This window comes from Eutrigla gurnardus (genome assembly GCF_963514095.1).
Source record: "Eutrigla gurnardus genome assembly, chromosome: 10".
Classification (NCBI taxonomy): Eukaryota; Metazoa; Chordata; class Actinopteri; order Perciformes; family Triglidae; genus Eutrigla; species Eutrigla gurnardus.
Window position 1 is genome coordinate 27,982,690 of NC_139924.1, and position 13,977 is coordinate 27,996,666.

The window sequence follows — 13,977 nt, forward strand, 5'->3', positions numbered from 1 at the left end:
GAGATCAAAGTGTTTTCTGATAGAACCAAATGCAATAATCCGTCCTTTCAGATCAGTAAGAAGCCCAGAAGGAAGCGTTCACAGTGGAAGGAAACGTCAGCCGTCAGGAGGAAGGACGCGGGCTCACCTTGTACTCTCGTACGACGCCGCTCTGAGTGTTGTGAGGCGGCGGCTCCCAGGACACGCTGATGCTGGAGCTGTTGGTGAGCTGGACCACGGACACGGCCTGAGGGGCTGCACTCAGAACTGCAGCAGAGATAACGCTATTATTAACTGATAGCACTGTTATGGTAGCGCACTGCAATTTCTGGATGGTGGGGGTTTTTCTGTGAAAAGACTGTAATTTGGTCCAGGAGTCCTTTGAAGGAAAGGCTCAGTTTGAATCCAATTAAATATTCATTCATTATTAATTTATTATGCTGGAAACTTTATTCTCAATGTCACATTATTTTGTGCATGTTCAGCTGACCCACCAACTCTTGCAAATTAACTGAGCACTGTCTCTGTATTACGGCCCCAATCACAGTTATTTCAAGGAAACCTTTTTGGGAAAGTAATAAGTACTTATTGGGAAATTATGCATCATAAACCTATTTTAAACTACCCCTTTAAAGTCGAGCTGAAGGGCGTTTTTCCAGAGGATCGATCGTATTGTGACATGTTCCTGAGGGAAACAGGAGGCGGGACATAACGTTGGGAGGACCCTATCTGGATTTTGAAGCCTCGTGTAACGGAATAAATGGACCATAATGTACTAAATGAACCTCATGCTGGATTGAAGAAGACTTGAAACTAGAGATTGAGACCATAAACTCATGTTTACAATGTTTACTGAGATAATACATCAAGAGAGAAGTAGGACCATTTTCTCATAGACTTCTATACAACCAGAGAGGAGTCGCCCCCTGGTGGCCAGCAGAGAGAAGTAGGACCATTTTCTCATAGACTTCTATACAACCAGAGAGGAGTCGCCCCCTGGTGGCCAGCAGAGAGAAGTAGGACCATTTTCTCATAGACTTCTATACAACCAGAGAGGAGTCGCCCCCTGGTGGCCAGCAGAGAGAAGTAGGACCATTTTCTCATAGACTTCTATACAACCAGAGAGGAGTCGCCCCCTGGTGGCCAGCAGAGAGAAGTAGGACCATTTTCTCATAGACTTCTATACAAGCAGAGAGGAGTCGCCCCCTGGTGGCCAACAGAGAGAAGTAGGACCATTTTCTCATAGACTTCTATACAACCAGAGAGGAGTCGCCCCCTGGTGGCCAGCAGAGAGAAGTAGGACCATTTTCTCATAGACTTCTATACAACCAGAGAGGAGTCGCCCCCTGGTGGCCAGCAGAGAGAAGTAGGACCATTTTCTCATAGACTTCTATTCAACCAGAGAGGAGTCGCCCCCTGGTGGCCAGCAGAGAGAAGTAGGACCATTTTCTCATAGACTTCTATACAACCAGAGATAAGTCGCCCCCTGGTGGCCAGCAGAGAGAATGACAGTTTAAGGCACTTCAGAGTTGCTTGATTTTTTTGTTATTATTGTATTGGGGGATATAGAATATGAATGATTAAAAGGGCATTTTCCATTTCAGCTGGACTTTAAGGACACACTATTCCTCAGCTTTACTTGACGATAAAGTTATCGATGGTTTCTTACCTTCCTCGGGTGTCCGCAGCAGAACCATGAGGCTGTCGTGTCCTTGCAGCTCATTGAAATAAGGCCGAATCTTGACCTCGTACTCCGTGCTGCTGTGCAGATCGACTAGAATGACGCTGTTGTCGGACGTGGCCTCCACATCCTGGACCAACCAGGAGCTGCCGATGGTCCGGTAAAATACCCGGTAGCCCTGAACGTAGCGAGACTGGAGGGCGACCTGAGGAGACAGTTTCACATCGACGTTGGAAATGAAAAAAGTGGCTGCGTTTTTATCTGTTTGTGTCACAAAGTGTTTGAGGGTGTCTTTTTGAAGTTGAGAGATAAGCGCGTCCTCCACACTCTCTGCAAGACGACTTTGAAAAGTCATCAGCCAAGCATTCAACTCACAGTCCAAGAAACCCTGGCGCTGGTCGGAGACAGAACCGCAGGCTTCTGCAGGTAGACCGACACCTCTCCCAACTCCCTCTGCACCTGTCTGTGGTCCACACCCGGTTCTGTCGGACTCCCATCTGAAACAACACACACAAGTTACAAAAACAAACTGCTGAATAGCAGCCACTCAGCACAAAAAGCAAAGCTCTTTAGATGAGATTCAACAATTTGCTCAAGGCAGAAGAGCATCACACTGAGAAAGCAATTAGTTTGGAGATTGCACATGAAAAGCAAGTTTTTTTTCTATAAAGCGTGCAGCTCATTATCTCGGCGCCAGCCTTGAGAATGTGAACTGAAATCTAGATTGTACAATAGGACTAACGTTATGCAACAAGAGTATAGTCAGGAACAAAGTTTTTGTGGGTTATATAACTGACCCTGAGTCCTGACGGGCTCGGAGATCGGGCTCGGGTCGCTGAGGCCGTACGAGTTGACTGCTCGCACGATGAAGAGATAAACGGTGTTGGGGAAGAGTCCCACGACGGTGTGCCTCTCCTGCTTCACGTGGTCCGCCACCGTTTGCCAGGTGCTGCCCACCGATTGGCTGGAGATTAAAGGGGGAATGAAAATATTTCTTAGTGGAATTTAAATGGGCTAAGCCAGAACCCAGACCACAGTCCAATAGACCTGAAGAGGGCTGTGCACCGCAATCCGACAGATAGTAGCTCACATGAGTCCAGAACCAGACCAGACTATGTGGAGGAACCAGAGACCGTCTGTGGTCCCCCAGAGGTCTAGATAGTAGCCCACATTAGTCCAGAGACCAGACCAGACTATGTGGAGGAACCAGAGACTGTCTGTGGTCCCCCAGAGGTCTAGGTAGTAGTCCACATTAGTCCAGAGACCAGACCAGACTATGTGGAGGAACCAGAGACTGTCTGTGGTCCAAACAACAAGGTCTCTGCTGTATTTATGTCTAGATGACCTTATATGGAGTGTTGATGGAGCAGCTACAATGTTAGCGTAGCCTAGCACCCATCAACCAGACTCCATTCAGAAAACAAGCTTCCCCCAATAAAACATTTCAGTTTGTTTTCCAATTGAATTGTACAGTTTATACGTCACATATTAGGTGGAAAATATTCTCAAATGATTTATCTTGGTCTCATTTCCCCATGACAAAAACAAGACTCAAACATGAAGCAGCCAGTTAGCTTAGCATAAAGACTGGAAACAGGGGGAAACCGCTAGCATGGCTCTAACTGTGACAAAACCATCTGCCATCTATTCTTGTTATCATCTGTAGAAATGATGCAGTGTAAAAACATCAATGCATTTATGCTAAATCAAGCTATATTATGCTGAAGCTTCATATTTAATAGACAGATGAGAGTGGTATCGATCTTCCCATCCAACTCTGGAAAGCGAACAAGAAATGGCAACCAGTTCCTTTAAATAACCAGATGCAAATCAATCTAAACACAATCATCTGCTGATGGGTCCTCCTAACAGCCATTATTGACTGAATTTATATCATATCAGATGCTTTTCTGGATCCATGAGATTCTGTTAATAATAATAAAAAACAGCAGGGCTGAACTCAGCGTGCAGATACTACGACAACATTTTATCCTGTCATTTAATTGCAGCAGGATATAACGGCGGCGTCTGAACGGTTCCCGCGAGGATACGGCGGCGCAACGACGTGCACGGACGGGCGACTATCAAACCATTTTTCCTCAACTCTGTAGAGGAGAAAATGGCAAAGTAATTACAACAAGCAGGCCACAGTATTTTCCTCCATCACCCAAATGTTCTCCAGAGAAACAGTCTGGAGATTTACATTTTAAAGAAGTCTGTAAATGGGCTGCTTTTATACAAATCCGCCTGCAAGATTTATTTTCAAATTAAAAATGTTATGTTCCGTATACAAGAAGGAATACTATAACCGCAGACTCTGTTGGCGGCGGAGCGTGCAGCAGCGAGTGCGTCTCCATCACCGGCCCTGCGTGCCAGTCGGTTGTGTGTTTGTGTCTGTACTCTCCCTCTCTGCGGCTCCTGTAATGAGTGAACTCCCCCTCCTTCCGTTGCCCCGGGACAGGACAGAGCTGTCGAGCTGACCACTGCAGTAATTGTCTCTTCCTTCACTCACTGTCGGCCTCGCTAACTCCTCCGGTCGGCCGTTAAGAGCTGCGATGGCTCTCCGCGGGATCGGCCGCGGCTAAATACCGACGCAGTGAGCGTCACGGTTTCACTTCGGGACGTCACTAAACAGAAACCGTCTCTCCCTCGGGGCGAAAGTGATGAGTCATTTCACCGAGGCTAATGACTCTAAATGAAGAAGACCTCATTTTGTGGGAACGGTTAGAATGGAAAACACATGAAACGGAAACGGAGACTGATACTTCCTCATAATTACCCGTAAACATTTTTACACTCGTTCATTTAGGATGGATTCACCAAACAACCTGCTAATTAGTGAGTTTTAGAGTTTGTACGAAGAGAGCTAAGCTAACGTTTCCCACTGTTTCCAGGCTTCATTCAAAGCTAGCATGCGGCCGTAGCGTCATATTCCTTTTGTGTGTTTATAGTTTATGTTCGTGTAAAAGGTTACACTTCCCGACAGAAACTCTGCTCCTGAACTGATTTTCTTCCGTAAAGTGATGATGTCACCAAGTTACTAATTTGCATAATATCCGCCCAGCCACTAGTTAGTCCCGCCCTCAAACAAAGCTAGTCAGAGTAGCACTGACGAACGTAAATGTAAATGAAGAGGAGCTGCAGAACAAGTTGAAGTTCATTTTCATCACTATTCCTCAGCAGAACAACAAGAGGTTGACCAATCAGAGCAGACTGGGCTTTTTGGGATGGAGGGGCAGGAGGTCAAACGTTACAGAGCGAGCTGCTGCAGCAGAGCCTGATGGGAAAAATAAACTAAAACATAAAAACATGTTCTAGCAGGAAGCTAAAAAATGTATTTCTACTATTACTACTACGAGTTTACCTAAAGGCCTCGATGATGTAGGAGGTGACAGCGGCTCCGCCTTCGTGAGGGTTGGACTGCCAGGTGAGGGTGACGGTGTTTTTGGTCACCTCCGTCACCACCGGCTTCTGCGGCGGCCCCGGGAGCTGGATGAACTCGGATGCTCTGGATACAGAAGAAACTCCATCTGCTGTGACACAAACAGAAAAAAAAAACGGTGAGACGTCTGTGAAAAAAACAGAAAGTAAAGCTAACGGGGCAGAAGAGACAGAAATGTCAAAAATAAAAGAGACAGAAACTATAAAATAATAGGGAATCAACCAAACCGAACCCAGGACCATGCCGGGGCCGAGACCAGTTTAAACTGCTAAACCACAACAGCAGATCCTGACGTTTGAAAGTTGTTTTTCTTTGAGGTGCAGCGTGAGAGTGACGGTGAAGTGTGACACAGAGACAGAGTGTGGAGAGTTTTGGTGATGAATACCTCTGACAGTCAACATCCCGCTCCAGCTCGACTCCCCCGTGGCGCCGGACACCACGCACGTGTACATCCCCGAGTCTGCTTCCTGTTGAACGGCAGTTAACGTTTGAGACAGACACAAGAGAGAACAAACGCTGCAAGCTGTTTTTTTAATTTTTGATGGACGGTCGGGATCCATTCAGATGACTTAAGATCAGGAATGTCTGGCAGCAGTGGAGAAAACATTATGTACTTCTATTATAACTACATTCATCTTTACCAGGGTTGTAAACGATAAACTGATGCGACCGGATATTCGGTTCAACAAGTGAGAGATACGGCTGCATCGGTAGCAGCCTCCTCAATCGATACGAATTATCAATGGATTCCTAGATGAATCGGTTACAGAGTCATGGATCGGGTATCGCGAGACTTTGAAGCGGTTGGCGGCATCATATCTGGGCGGCATTACACCAGCGTCTCTAAAACAACGAGAGAGCTGAAGCTGCCGGCGAAACGCCGTAGCTGGCTAGCTTGTATGAGTTATAAACAAGGGACAACACGGAACATGGAGGAGGTGGAGGTGGAAAGGCGGGCGCAGCACCGGTAGGCGACTGTGACGCTGCCGTGTGACCGCAGGCACTCCATGACCGCACGTGAGAGACGGACGGCTTTGAATGTCGATCGCTTGTGTCTCAACTTGCGCCACAAGAGGCGGCCGCAGCACGGGTAGCGTCCACGACGCTGTCCTGTGACCGCCATCCAACGATTCAGACAGAGTTTTTTTTGGTCCATGTCTAAAAATAAATACATTGTGATTTTGTTGTTCTGTTTTTTTTTTTTTTTGCCAGTGCCATACAGCCACAATGCTTGGGGATATGTGGTATTTTACATATTTGAAAAGAAACTATTGTACTGTCACTTTCATAGAATCGCCTTCTTTATTTTATAAAATATCTACAACAAATATTAACCGTAGAATCGAATCGTTCTTACACTGTATGCAATCGATTCAAATCGGTCTGTAATAAAAGGATATCATTGTTGAATCGAATCGTAACCTGTGTATCTAGATGCATATCGAACAGTTTATCACAAAGAGATGTGCACCCTAATCTTTACCGATTTATTTTCAAGTAGTTTAATGTAGCCAAAGCATTAACATGTTGCTTACAGATGAATGCATAAATATAATAATTATAAATGTTACCTAAGTGAATTAGGTAACTCTTGATATTAGTCTGTAAATCCAAATGACATTGCATAGAAATCACAGACCAGGGATTTGTCGGGCAGTGGAAACAAAGTATGAACCATACACTGTATAAGTAAGTGGACGTCGTCATGGTGATGCAACCCGTTGGTTTGAAATCTCGAGTTTTCGGCATCACCAGCTGGGATTTTTTTTTGCAAACAGTGAAGGATGTGACCATATTTGGACTGGTTGCAAAAATGTCAAGAGGGCCAAAATGTCAAACTCTCCACAAACCAGTGGGTGACGTTGCCATGACGACGTCCACTTCTTCTTCTTTACAATCTGAGCTCAAAATCCAATATCTTTTCTTCCTGGTAAACAAAATATGACGCGTGCTTACATCAGCTAGTACCGACAACATCGTGACATCCGTGCATCAATCTCCAACTTTGGCTCTCGCTTCACTGAAAAGGTCGTGAGTGATCCAATCAAATTCCTCCCAATGTTACGCCCCGCCTGCCTTTCCTGTTTCACTCAGAAATACGTCACCATACGGACCATTGACACTCTCGTCTCAGCTCGACTTTAACAACAAGCCGGCGACACCACAGCGCTCGGCAGGGCTGAGAGGAACTGAGTCAGTTATGTAAAGGATCTGAATCACTGCCGTCTGGCGATCCGCTGTCCTTCTCATCAAATGTCACCCATGCATACCTAAACCTCGGCATTCTTTGACCTCGGCAGCTCTGAAGTTTGCTAGAAACCGTGCGGCGCCCACTGGCCCTGCCCTCCTGTTTACATCATGACCTGTATACGCCTTCATGCTTCACTGACACTCCTGGTGTTTTCGCCGCAGCCCTCTCCTGGCTGAGTGCCAGTCTGCTGGAACCATCATCGTATGAGATCATCCGCCGCAGCGCTGACCTCCGGCTGACAGCCGGCACCGCGGGTGGGCAGGTGAACTTCTTTAGATGACTTCGACTGCCGCTAAATTATTGATGGCGGTCGGGGCATCAGCAGGGTAAATATTTTTAGCGCCTCACTCGTCATGTTCATGCCCCCCCCCCTGTCATTCCGTTGATGCCACACTAATGCATCTCTTCTGTTCCATTGAGCACATTGGCATGGCAGATTTCCCCAGCCTCCGTGGTGCACTGGACCAAACCTTAATGCTCCCAAAGTTTTGCTGAGCACCACCGCCGGGAGAGAGAAAGAGAGAGAGGATGAGAGAGGAAGTGTTTCCGCGGCGCTGGAGGTGTAATTAAAAGCCGGTCAGATGATTAATCACCAATCGCCAGCCAATTAACGAAGACGATGCTGCCTCCGCTCGGCCCCGCGTGCACCCGCTGACCTCCGGGTGGGGTTATAGCACAAAGGGGGCCGCCGACGGCTCTTCCATCAAAGCAGCATGCATTAGCATTTACAAACAGGCACCTTCATTAACATTACAATTACACACCGTGTGGGTTCATAATTGCACGGGAGAGATATGCCCTACCTTAGAGAGATTAGTCTTTGAAACGCAGTCTCACCTTAATTTTACCAACGAATCGGAATATATAATGGGGAAAAACAACTGTGCTGTTAATCGAGCTGCAGAGAAAGTGGAAGGAAGTCAGTTTTTCCTCCAGTTTGGCAGCTCAATTGATCCTTTTCACACCCTTTCCTGCTAAATAACACCCACTTAACGCACACACCTTCACGTCTGTGATTTGCAAAGTGCCGTTCTCCATCAACATCACTCGAGGTTTATTTGCCAGAAGCCTCTCGCCGTCCTTCTCCCACGAAATCTCCACCGAGGGCCCTCCGATTACACGACAGTGCAGCTGCACTGTCGCGCCCCGAGACGCCGTCTGATTGGCCGGACCTTGGCGGATGATGGGCGGGATGCGACCTGAAGGACCTGCGAGTCGGAGGGGAGAGGAGGAGAGTGTTACGTCTCTGTACGGCAGAGGAAAGTAGGAAACTCATTTGGAAGGCGTACAAAAGACCTGTAGAAAACAGGATTATGAAGTTGCCGGCCAGATGCTTAGTAGGCAGAAATAATCGGCTGCATAAACAGCAAAAAATAAAGCTTAAATCTGGTGCTTACAAGCGGCCCGAGGAAGAACATTAAGCCTGAGATTCATTGCTCATCCAGTACGGGGTCCACAGCCGCGTTCTTATTGTTATGCATCTCCTGAGTAATTAATATGTTTTTCTCCTCATTAGCTGATGATGAAGAATCAACAACACCGGAGTCTCACCTCCCTCCACCTCCAGCAGCGCCTTGGTCAGCACACTTCCTGCCACGCTGATGGCCTGGCAGACGTAGAAGCCGGCGTCCTCGGGGTGGACGTCGGCGATGGTCAGCTGTCCACTCATGGACACGGAGTAGCGACCGGACTGGGACGCCGGCTGGCCGGGAAACAGCAGCATCTAAAAACACGCAGACTCTTCGTCAATTCACTCATTCATCAAAATGTTGAAAGTGTATATATTCCAGATCCAAACAAATATAATCACTTATAATCACAAAGTTATAGTTACAGATTAATCTACATAATAGTCATTATTTTCTGTCTTTGAAATCACAATGCTAAGAAATGTCCATCCATCCATCCATTTTCTACCGCTTATCCTGTATTTAGGGTCACGGGGGGGCTGGAGCCGATCCCAGCTGTCATTGGGCGAAGGCAGGGTACACCCTGGACAGGACGCCAGTCTATCACAGGGCCAACATGTAGAGACAAACAACCATTCACACTCACATTCACACCTACGGGCAATTTAGAGTCACCAATTAACCTATCCCCATCCTGCATGTCTTTGGACTGTGGGAGGAAGCCGGAGAACCCGGAGAGAACCCACGCTTACACGGGGAGAACATGCAAACTCCACACAGAAGGAACCCGGGCCGACCCGGGAATCGAACCCAGGACCCTCTTGCTGTGAGGCGAGAGTGCTACCCACTACACCACCGTGCAGCCCATGCTAAGAAATGTTTCCGATTAATTTTCTGCTGCTCAAACAATTTAATGAATGATTAAGGAGGATCTATTATTCTCCTTTTCAGGTTCATACATGCTGTACTTTATTTCCCCATCCGGCTTTGCTGCTGCAGCTCTTCTCTCTGAAATGCTCCGTTTGACCTTCTGCCCCTCCCTCCCAAAAAACCCAGTCTGCTCCGATTGGCCAACCGGCCCACTCTGTTGTGATTGATCAAGCTCTTTAATAGTTTCATTTCTTCACACTTTAGATATTTACATCGCCATCCAGGGCTCCTCAATTATCTGGATAATACCGTGAATCTTAATTATTTTGACGGGGATAATCGTGACATAAAATCTTCATATCGCCCCGTACCTACTCATGGTGGTGCTACAGACAAAGAATGTGTGTCATCCAATAGCAGCAAGATATTTCAGCCTGGACCAAAATGGCAGCGACAGACGAACATCGCCGCCAGAAACCAACTGGAAAAGAAGGTTGTTTTGGTGTTTTGGGGGATGAAGCCCACTGACAGATGTTCGTAAAAACAGTCCCACTCTGTTTTTTCTGTAAACGAGATGGATGTGAACAAGGGAGGAGGGGGGGCTCCATCAATCCATTCAGCCATACTTTTCATTCCTCTAAGAGGCTTAGTCTTAGGTGGAGGGACCAGTGTTATAAGGCTACAGATAATCCCCCAAATACAGCGAAAAAATAAAAACGCCACGCCTCGACCAGCTCGCAGACGGAAGCTTATTCACAGAATCTTCAGCTGAACTTCCTGTTTGCTCTCCGACGAGCTTCTTAACGCATCTGGAGCCGCTGATCCCCAGCTGCTGGAGAGCAACAGGGTATTTATAGTCGGGCACATTGTGGAAGGAGGGCAGCGTTTGTCTGCAGGTTTGCCCCGAAGAAGCAGCTTCCACACCTGGTGTACTTCCTGCCCCCCCCCCCCCCCATCTCTACTCTTGGTCATAAGCGAGAGAAACATTTCTCGCCAACACTTTGATTTGAGTCGTATCTCTGAGCGAAATGCAAATGTGTTGCTGCCTCTCATTGTTTGCCTCTCGCCTATTTCTACTTCTCCCCTGATAAGTGAGAGCCAACTAAACCAGAAAAGTGTCACAAGAAGTCTGATTAAATCCCACAAGGCCCATCTTTCCTGTTGTTCAAACAAAGGAGGTGTGAAACTCAGTTTGTGCATTATAAAAGAATACAGTATGAATCACACTTATATATATTCATACGTGCTGATCCAGTGATTCAGACAGATATTTACTGCAGGGTTCGCTGCCATCCTCGGCGTTTAGAGGATCTCTTGTTCCTGCTCCAGACTCTTACCTGGCTGCCCTCTTTCTGCCAGAAGATGGCAGGCGGAGGGTTACCCGTGGTGCTGCATTCGAAGTAGATGCCCCTCCCCTGGGTGGCAATCTGGTCTCTGGGCTTCGTGGCAATCTGAGGTGGCACTGTGAGGAGGGGAAAAGAGGCGGAGCCGGCCGTTAAAAGCCTCAAAGTGTCAAACTGCTGCTTCAGAATTCAAGTAGTCATTTTCCCAAACGACGCAAAAGTGCTCTGTGAAGTTAAGTGCTGTCGAAAAGTAAAGTAGGACTACTTATTCTACGGAGAAACATCCGCTGTGAGCGACGCGTTATTATATCCGTGTCTCCTTCAGAGGTCTGAAGATCACGAAGTTCGAACCGAGCAGTCTCCGAAATTAGACGGTCCGGTCTACAGAGGATTTCCTGTTCGCGTCACCTTTGCTTTACCCGTTGCCTAGCAACCAGCTAGGTTTGACAAGGAGCGTAGGAGAGGAAACTAACGTTACATGGTTAAAATGGAGCCAGAGACAATTTCTGATTCTTTTATTGTATATTCTGATATATTTCAGTGTATTTCTGCTATTTTTCTTTAAAACACAATGAAGACCTGTGCTCTTCACCCTGGGACCCAAGAATAAACATTGTGAGTGACGGAGACACAGAGCGTGCACGTAACCATAGCAACTCACTCGTGCAAGCCTGCGAGCAGAGGTAAGAGACCCTGACTGAGATGACTGATCAGCATGCATGGGAATAAATTGCAATATAACAGATTTGTGTATCTCACTTTCGCCTCGACGGTCTAAATAACTTGCTGCTTTAAAATCAGCTCTTACTATGTACATATCTCATCTGCTTCCTTCCCCTGTTTTATATTTTCCTATTATTTCTCTCGGTGGGTGAAGGTTTTGGAGATGCACAGCAAATCTCGTTGTGCAATGTGCAATGACAATAAAGCCATTTTCTTCTTCTTCTATTCTATATCTACGGTCTGTGTGCTGTCAGCGCCACACAGTTACCAGTTCATTTGTTTTTCCACTGAGCAAGAACATCTTTTTAAATGTATTTCAAAACGGAACTGATGGGCAGGTTGGAGTCGGCCGCCGGTTGAACATTTATATTCATTTTATTTTTTATTTTATTATTTGATTGTTATTAGAAGATGCATCTTTGTGTTTGTGTTGCAATGAAAACCTTTGTTTCAAAAGTTTGTTTTAGTGCCATTTTAAAGTGTTTTATGCATATTTTGATGATGGCTAAAGTGACACATTTACATTTACACTGTTCCTGTAACATTAAAATGTAAAAATAAATAAATTATTGGGATAATATCTTGAGTCAGAGAGTAGTGGGTCTGAAACTATGTGAAAAGTTTAGAGGAGGAAGAGCCCCTTGTTTAACTTATATATTACATATTATATTTTCCTATGTATAATATGCCTTTTATGTAACCAGAGCTGTTATTTGTAGTGGAGTAGAGGTATTGATTAAGCAGATGTATTTCCCACCTCTCCTTTGAAGGCTGATAAAGTGGTCATCAGCTCTTAACTAGCAAGAGATTTAAGAGTTGCCTCTTTAACCTTCTGAGCCTTTTTTGATCCGTCGCTTCAGCCTCCATCTCCCTTTCATCTCTAATGAGACACATCACCTCGGTGTCCTCGGTCACATGACATTTACTCAGTTATTTTTAGGAAAGAAGGGTCTGGTCAGAGCTGCCAGCTCGGGACCAGACCGCTGCGTTAGCCGCCTCATCGCATCTCTCTGTGGATTCGACCAACGCCCTCCTCTACCTCCCGTCTGAATGACTCCCTCAGCTCGGAGGAGAGGCGAGAAGGATTTGTCCTCTCTGCAAGTGTGCAGCGCACGCACGCACGCACGCACGCACGCACGCACGCACGCATATCTGGCTCAGCACACGAGGTATCTGAGCCATCTGTGTCGTGTTGTAATGTGAAGAGCTTGTTCCCAAACACCGAACGTCTCACACACAGACTGTCCGACGATCAGAAGTGGACGTAGTCGTCGTGACCACACCCGTTGGTTTGTGGTTTACGGTTGTGGATCTGACGAGCAGCACCCTTACTGGATCAGGATCCATGTGGATTCTGGTGTGAAGCTGCTAACAAATAATTCAAGGTCAACTTTACAGTGTTGAAGGGACCTACCTTTCTATTTGACTCTAAATGCACCATCATTTACTAAATAAAAAGTACACCTTAATAATAAAGTCCTATTATGAATTGCTGTAAAAGGAGTAATAATGCAATAGTTTAATGTGCAAGCCGAGATCAAATCGTGTCCTTATTTATAAAATGAAGACGGAGTGGTAATGAAAAAGCCTGCGAGCTGCATCGTGATCGAGTGCAGCCTTGAATGAGACACGATGCTATCCCGACACGCCGCTCCCTACACAGCAGATGTGCTTTGATAGCATCTTTAATCTGCTGCACATCGACTCACTGTATCTGACTTAATGTCCGACCCCGGCAACGGGCACGGCGTCAACAACTCTGGCGCCGCCTTAATGGAACTTATTTACACCATTAGGCATTGACTGTTGCTTTGTAAAGCATTAAGAGAAATGTAAATTAGCACAAAACAAATGCCTTTTCTAAGAGGAAGTGGAGAGTGAACTTACGGAAAGGGCCGACTGGAATGATGACGGGGTTTGAAACATGATGGAGAGAGATGGAAAAATAATGAGATGGAGCAACAAAACAAAACAGGCCATAGCAATGGAAAAAAGCAACAAAAAAGGTAATAAAAGAAGCAGAGTGAATGGAAAACTGCTTGGTTTGTATTATGCCAATGCCTATGTGATAAAAGCATTCGTGGATAAAGTCGTCTGAGACCATTTAAACCAAGACACACACAGGGGAAAAGAAAAAAGGGCGAGAGAAGGGAGATAAAGAGACAGGAAGAGAGAGGGAGGGAGTCATGTCTTATTAATACCGGGCCTGCTCTCTGCCAGTGAGTTAAAGCACACATCTACCAAACATCTGTCAAATGGCCTAATCCAGACGGTTTAGC

General features: G+C 46.2%; 1 protein-coding gene across 1 annotated transcript in view; it reads right to left on the bottom strand.

The window, feature by feature from the left end:
- Positions 1-13,977, bottom strand: part of LOC311019383 (roundabout homolog 2) — a 50,781-nt gene that overhangs the window by 12,981 nt on the left and 23,823 nt on the right. The window contains exons 7-15 of the mRNA XM_084018750.1: positions 10,970-11,094; positions 8,905-9,076; positions 8,356-8,561; positions 5,488-5,569; positions 5,025-5,193; positions 2,458-2,624; positions 2,036-2,157; positions 1,649-1,865; positions 128-246 (exon numbers count right to left, since the gene is read on the bottom strand). Of these exons, the coding sequence (XP_083874876.1) occupies positions 128-246; positions 1,649-1,865; positions 2,036-2,157; positions 2,458-2,624; positions 5,025-5,193; positions 5,488-5,569; positions 8,356-8,561; positions 8,905-9,076; positions 10,970-11,094 (1,379 nt within the window). The remainder of the gene's footprint in view (positions 1-127; positions 247-1,648; positions 1,866-2,035; positions 2,158-2,457; positions 2,625-5,024; positions 5,194-5,487; positions 5,570-8,355; positions 8,562-8,904; positions 9,077-10,969; positions 11,095-13,977) is intronic.